Genomic DNA, 7,430 nt, shown 5'->3' with positions numbered 1-7,430 from the left:
GCACCCCCTGTTGCCTGCCTGCCCTGCAGCTCCTGGTCCTGTGCCCCTCATCCTTTGCAGCCTCACCCCCCCCACAGCCACTTACGATCCATCATAGTTCTGGTCCCATTCTAATCTGGGATGCAGACCATGTGGTAGCTCAGGCTCCAGCCACGCCATACACTAGAGTTTGTAGCAGCAGGAGCTCTGGCCCTGGGTTGCCAGAGCTGCCTGCCATTGTCACTACTGCATGGCTTGGCCAGTACCAGAGTTACCGTGTGCTCTGTGCCCTGAGCCGAAGTCATAAAATCATAGAAGTAGCGTCAGAAGGGACCTTATAGATGTTCAAGTCCGACCCCCTGCCAGGGCAGGAGAAAAAAAAAAAACTGGGCTCAAATGATCCCAGCTAGGTAGGCATCAAGCCTCCTCTTAAAGACCCCCGGGGTAGGAGCCAGCACCACTTCCCTTCGAAGTTGGTTCCAGATCCTAGGCACCCTAACTGTGAAGTAGTTCTTACGGATGTCTAATCTAAACCTACTCTCCAACAACTTGTGGCCGTTATTCCTTACAATTGAGGGTAAGCGGTGGGGCAGGGAGAGGTGGCAGGAGAGCAGGAGGCCCTCAAATTCAGGACAGTGGTTCCTCCCCCCATGTAAAAGGACATGGAAAAGGGGCACACCTCATCTTGGAATTGAGTAATTACAGTACTTAAGATGTGAATGCACAACAACTTTTATATAAATGACATCATGGTGATGATTCCTGTTTAGTTTTCAGTTCCTTTCCTAATGATTCCTAGCACTGTATTGGTTATATTCATCCCTGTTGTTTTTTTGCTTTCAAATAGGATAAATAGCTTTTTAAGGAAAATCAGAGAAGCAAAGTCAGGGAGAAGTGTCATTAAAACATTCAGAGTCCAACCAGTGTTGCTTGTTGCCAAAAAGGCAAAGTCATTCTGTTTTAACAAGATTGTCCTCAGTAATGCTTCCCTGCTCAGCCATGTGAGGCCCTAGCTGGAGCACACTGTCTTGTTTTGAACACCATGCTCTGGGAAAAAAATTGGGCAAAATGAAGAAAGTCTAGAGGGACCAAACAAAAGTTATAAGAGTTTAAAAAATATGAACTGTGAGAAGTTGAATGAATTAGGTTGGTTTAGTTTAGGAAGGGGAAAACAGTTAATAAAATATGTTACAGTTCATTATAAAGGGGATAGTGAATAGTTCTCCTGATGATAGACAAATAATTGCTTTAATTTACAACAAAAGAAAGTTGAATTAGTAAATATAAGAATAATTGCACACTAAAACTTACCTGGGGAAGTTGTGTGATATCCATTCTATTCCAATAATGGATGAGACAAAGATCTTGGCACAAATAGTTTTAGGTACAATTGGTCCTGCCTCAGAGCAAGGGAAGGACTAGACAGCCTGCCAAGGTCGCATCCAGCTCTACGTTTCTGTGACTTCTGATTTTAATTTAATACATTTATGTTGAAACTCCTTACGTTTTTGTTTTTCTAATCGGCTTGCTAATGTATCTGCACATTTGTGTTTTAGATTTAACATTATGCCACTTGGATACTTTTATGCTGTTAATTCTCTTTTGAATTACTTGCATTTAGTTGAACACTACTATTAAGTGTTCATTAAAATGTATGCAGCAGTCTAAACTAATTATATTGTTCTTTGCTCTAGATAACATTGGATGTATTGGTTGAAATGGGACACAAAGAATTAAAGGAAATTGGAATCAATGCTTATGGTCATAGACATAAAATAATCAAAGGCGTTGAAAGATTGATTTCTGGACAGCAAGGTATGTTTTCACTGATTCAAGATAAAATGCAACTCCTTTAACAGAGGCAATTCCTTATAAACCCTTGGTTTTATCATGTTAAAAAAGTTGGTAGTACAACTATAAAACAAATGTGGAATGTATACCAATCAGATATAAAATGGTGCTCACTGGCCATATATGACCAAAGTCTCATTCAGCTGAAGTTCACATGAGAGCATTTTTTGGTGATAAAAAGGTACTGAATTCAAAACAATTTTTTTAATATTTTGTATTTAGTACCTAGTACCTTTTTTAATACATTGTCATGAGCATAGTCTGTATTGACTTCTGTTTTTTTGCAGCAGATGACTTATAAGCGTTTTGGAATTGGGACCATATTTATTTTATTTTTTTGAATTATCACAACACTTAAACTGTATGCCTGGATGAAGGCCCCTGCTGTATTACGGTGTGCTGTACAAACAGTGTACAGTGCCTAAGATAGGTGATGTAGCATCTTGTGATAAAAGATTCCAGGGGTCTCAGTACAATTACTGTTCATGCTCTCACGCTTTGTTGGAGGCACTGTGTTCATTGTCTCAGAAGAATGACGGGAGTTTTAATTTTTTTCTTAAAAAGTACAGTCCATGTTTCCAGTGGAGCTGAAATTAACATAGCTGCTTTGTTAGTGGCTTCAGCTTGTACTGAGTTTTATGCTAAAATCTTTTATTTGTGCCACATTGATGCCAGCACAATCCTGGGAATAGCATGCTTCATTTAACTATGACTGCAGAGAAAACAAAAAAGAGCATGCTATTTTTTTTTCCTGTCTTGCAGAAACACTGGCTGCTATTGTCTTGCTGGGTTTCATAGCAATAGAATAAATTAGTTAGAATTGCTAGGATTTATTTCTCTAAAGACACCATCTGTGAATTTTCACTCTGAAGTCTGGGCTCCCTAGCAATGAGAGAGGTGCAATTTCTCAAGCCCTAAATGACTTCTTGCCTTTAAGAGCTACAGTAGTAATGACTATTTACCTGGACCTTTAATAACTCATTTTTTAAAAATTGCATTCAGCATCCTAGGCAGGAGCTGTAACTCTTCATTTGCCAGTCCAGCCCAGTATCAATGGCCCTTTGGAAGCCTAGTTCTGATAGTTTCCCTAGCTCTGAAGATTTTGAGGACTTTTAGAGCACTTGCACACATGCGGAGAGCCTGCTCTGACGGACTGGAAATCCAGCATTTTGGACCAGACTCAATTAATCGAGTCTGCTGGAGAGCATAAATTGATGCACTCTGGCAGCCTCACACATCTCATACGTATATTAGCGCACCTCTGCACTGAGAAAATGGAGGTGGTGCACTTTGAGCTAAAACACATTTGATGCGCTTGAGTTCAGAGTACACCACTGCCATTTTCTCAGCATGGAGGCGCACCGCGCCTCTGCATGTGTTCCTGATGTGCCAGGTGCTTTTAATTAGCGTCGCTCGCATGTCAGAAAGGCATGTAAAAATGCCCTTACTCTCTTGCCTTAAAAGGCCTTTATTTCCATCTATAATTGCGTACTACCTTACCTCAGCATTTCAGTGCTGTGCTTCAAAGCCTTGTTTATTTTAGTGATTAAGCTCTGGTTTCTAGTTCCTAGGGTTCTGGTGCTTCCATGCATTCATACTAGTATTCTGGCACCCTTCCTTAGATACAATATAGCCACTGTTTCATGCACTTTCTTTTGGAGTTTTATTTTGAAGCTTTCCTTAAGGCAAAGCTTCTTGTTTCTACACCCTTTACATAACTTGTTGGGTTCTAACCTCAGACCAGTGAGTGCAGAGCTTTCAGCAGAGTGCAGGTACTTTGAAAAGTATTAACTGACTCCTTTAAAACATACAGGTTTGTGGCAGAAAACGCTGGTGGAATACCGTGTGTTGAGCTGCAACTTGCTACCAAGAACCTCAGTATCCATCTGTAGCCACCTGCTAGTGTATCCTGGGCAGGCCATTTTACAAAACCGCCTAGAGCACATCAGGCTCTATTTTTACAACCCCATTCCAACTTGCATGTAATTCCTGATAAAGAACTGGCAACAGCCTCTGCATTAAATCCCACTGTCTTTATTTGCAAATTCAGAGCTTGCCTACAAAAAATTGTCTTTGGAGAATTAGCATCAGGCTCTGTCGTCTTGGGGTTGAGGACCACTTTTACATTTTTGTCAGTGCCAGCTTCCTATTCTGCTCCAAGTTTTGAGGCAGAAATACTCGCCTACCAAAGTGGTGGATGAGATGCATAACCCAATTATTTCAGTGTGGCAGGCATGTTCCTGTGCAGAGGTCAGAGCTTGCAATTCAAGTGTCAATTTATCCTGTGTATGTTTCCTTCAGCTTTAATACCAGAGGTTTGTGGTACCTTTTACACAGAGGATCTGGTTGCAATGGTTATCACAGTGACTGGATTTCAGTAGTACTGTCTCAAATAGTCCAGGTATCTGCCAAGAACAGTGTGGCAGCCCTATCAGGAATACATCATCCATAGTCTTTCTGCCTTAGGATGTTTCAGCAGTGCACAACGATATGCCTGTGGGCAGAAGATGCTATCATGCCCAGGACTTTGTGTGTGTAGTTTCTACAACATACACAAGTTGGACATATGCAGTTTGGCATGAGATGATTGAATCAGCATGTTCTAGGCACTTTTGCATACTCCTGCCCATCTGATACAGGAAAAGTCATGGTCTGAGCAAGAAAAATTACTCATGTCATGCAGAATGAGCCATATATAGCAAGACATGTCTTTTTTACTGCAGAGATGCTCAAATATGTATGTATACTAGTTTTTTCTGCTACCAAGAGTTCAGACAAAGTGAAGGAAACGGGAAAACTTGAGGTGTTACTTTGAGTCTGTGCATTCTACTCCCAACTGGACCCTGTGCCAACAGTGTCCATTCAGGTTTGGGCATGTGCTACCCTGTTTCCAGTTTGGAGTAGTAATGTGCATGAAGCAGTGCAGTATATTTTGAGCATATTGCTCTCAGGCTTAGTAAATCTGCATTCTGATCATTGCTAAATTGACTAAAGGACTTGGAGGTCCAGGGAGATGCATAAGCCCTTGGGTTGGTGAGAGAAGTTGGCTTATGCAGTTGGCCATCTCCGGATGCCTTGGTGACCAGTGCATTTAGAAAGTGGAAGTCCTGCCTGTCTTCAGCTAGGGAGCTTATACGAAGGGCTGAGCCTCTTGTAATTCTGCTCTTCTAAAGATATCTTGCAAACTTGATTTTTTTTTTTAAAAACACTAAAATATAAGGCACTTAAGATGCTAGAAGAGCAGCAGAAATGGGACTTAAGTCTCATCTTAATTTTAAATTGAAAAGTTTTAAACCACAAATAGAGGTTTTTTCCCCCTTGCCTCTATCTCTAAATGGTGTCTCAGTATTGAGCTGTTTGTGTTTTTAATTCTGTTCTCTTAAATCTGTATCTGAAACTTATGTTCATGGTATTCATAGGTCTTAACCCATATCTCACTTTGAATACTTCTGGGAGTGGAACAATTCTCATAGATCTCTCTCCTGAAGATAAGGAATTTCAGTCAGTGGAGGAGGAGGTATGTGCTGCTCCCTAGTCTCTCCATGAAGTGCCAGTGACAAAAGAATGGGATAGACAAATTGTTCCTGAACTATGTAGTAATACGCTAATGAGTTCCAACAATGGACAGTGGAACAGCACAGATAAGAAGGAAAATGGAAGTGTCTTGATGCAAGTTTTAAATTATTATGCTTGGCAACTTATTTGCCTTTCCAACATATGTCACCACTTGTTAACTTAGCTTGTCTTCAACTGGAGAGGTTATTTCTTCAACAGAGAAATGTAGCCATTTTCTTGTATTCCAGAGCTAGATTCTAATCATTTATTACTTCCTCTGTATTCTCTCCTCAGGAGTTGAAGTATTTCACAGTACAGAATTCTTAAGTAAACACAATCAGTTGAAGAGTGGCAAACTAATGTAAATTGAGAAATACCATATTTAATCAATTACAAGACAAGGTTTTTTTCTCCCAAATCAGCATGGAGAGGGGAAAGCCCCTTGTCTTACTTTTGCATACAAGGAAACCTCATTAGATACATTTGTCAATTGCTAAAATGCTGTAAAAAGCAGTATGTGCTCAGTAAGGGGAACCATGTATGCAGTTGATTAAATGCTGCCAACCCTAAGCATAACTATAAAATGCATGCCCTGTATTGCGCAGACATGCTGATGGGGAAACTACACTTTTTTTTTTAAATTTTGGCTGCTGACAGACATGAAAAAACCTAGTGTCTGTATAGATCGGGCGCTTCAGCAGGGCTTTTAGTGCTTTTATCTAAAGCTTATTCAAAGAGCTGTTAAGTAAAAGCACCAAAAAGGCCCACCGAAGTGTGCAATCGATACAGACGTTGGGTGAGCCAGGTCAGACTAAGACAGTGCCTCTTCTGGGCATGCACTGTGCTTGACGTGGGGGCACACCAAGCTTAAAGTAAAGCACTGGTTTATTTGAGGGGGGTTTTGTGGGGGCCAGTTCCATGTCTAAGCAGCATTTGTGTCTCAGGCAAAATCGGCCCAATCTGTTCCGAATTCTGTTCATGAAGCAGAGCTCAGTTATTCAAGTCTGTGGCACTACTACCAATAAGTATCTTACCTCCCAGACTCTTCAGCCTGAGGCTTCAGATATTTCCAAATCCATGTTAGGCATCCTACGTGCAAGCCCTAAGCCCAGAGGCCTTGGAGTTCAGATGCCCCCTCGTCTCACTTGGCCCTGGCCAAAAGGCCAAAGGAGCAAGCTAGAGGGAACATCCGAGAGAAGGTGTGGGCAAAATATGGCCTACAGGCTGGATTCAGCCCATGAAGGTGCTTTGTCTGGCCTGCAGTGGGTCCCTTGGTCCCACCTGGCTGTGGTGCATCCTGCTGCCCTCTGGGCATGCAGTGGGACTGGGGCAGCTCTGTGGCTGGACTGCCTTCCTAGGCAGCCCAGGCAGCAGTGGCTCCTTCAGGGCTGCTGCTGCCCACTGCTGGTCACAGCCCCGTCGTACTGGTGGGGACCCACATATGCAGCCCGCACCTGGCACACCCAACACCTCCTCCGAGCTCACCTGTTCAGGTGCAGCAGTGGCTGCTGGGCAGAAACTTGTTTAGTGCAAGGGAAATGTGGCCTCTCCCCCTTGCAGCTGCTGGGCAATTCTTAGTGTAGCCATCTGTGCTGCGCTGGGCTTTGCTGCAGCTCTGCTGCTGTCACCACTGCCCCTGGGTTGCCTGGTCCATGTGCTAATGTTTGAATTATACTATATAATTTGGGGGGGTTTTCCTGTTCCAAGATGGCAAATGCCATTACCAAAAAGCAGTACTTCTGGGGGCAAGGGGCAGGACTTCTGGCAGCAAAGGTAAGTGTTTAGGGGATGGGACTTCCAGTCCCAAGATGGCAGCCAGGGAGCAGAGCACTTGCCAAGGAGTGGGGCCACCTTTTTTTGGCTCTTGATAGCTCACCAAAGCTCATTAAGCAGCCCTCAAACAAAAATAATTGCTCAACCCTGCCCAAGACCAATCCCTTGTCACCATAAATTGTATAGCTGAGAGTCTTGCATTTGGAGACTCTCACAGGAGGCAGTCCATCTGAGTGCAATTCCCCTCAGCACTGATGCTTTTTCAAGTCATA

The 7,430-nt window shown here is 42.7% G+C and overlaps 1 protein-coding gene across 1 annotated transcript in view; it reads left to right on the top strand.

Annotated features, from left to right (window-relative positions):
• TNKS2 (tankyrase 2) overlaps nucleotides 1-7,430 on the top strand; it is a gene marked incomplete at its 5' end in the record, with an annotated part of 57,046 nt that overhangs the window by 35,996 nt on the left and 13,620 nt on the right. Inside the window, 2 exons of the mRNA XM_019555520.1 lie at nucleotides 1,674-1,794; nucleotides 5,250-5,347. Coding sequence (XP_019411065.1) covers nucleotides 1,674-1,794; nucleotides 5,250-5,347 — 219 coding nt within the window. The remainder of the gene's footprint in view (nucleotides 1-1,673; nucleotides 1,795-5,249; nucleotides 5,348-7,430) is intronic.

The sequence above is a fragment of the Crocodylus porosus genome, unplaced genomic scaffold, assembly GCF_001723895.1.
Source record: "Crocodylus porosus isolate Cpor-Errol unplaced genomic scaffold, CroPor_comp1, whole genome shotgun sequence".
NCBI classification, from domain to species: domain Eukaryota; kingdom Metazoa; phylum Chordata; order Crocodylia; family Crocodylidae; genus Crocodylus; species Crocodylus porosus.
The sequence above is the reverse complement of the archived record's forward strand: the minus strand, read 5'-3'. Positions and strand labels throughout refer to the sequence as shown.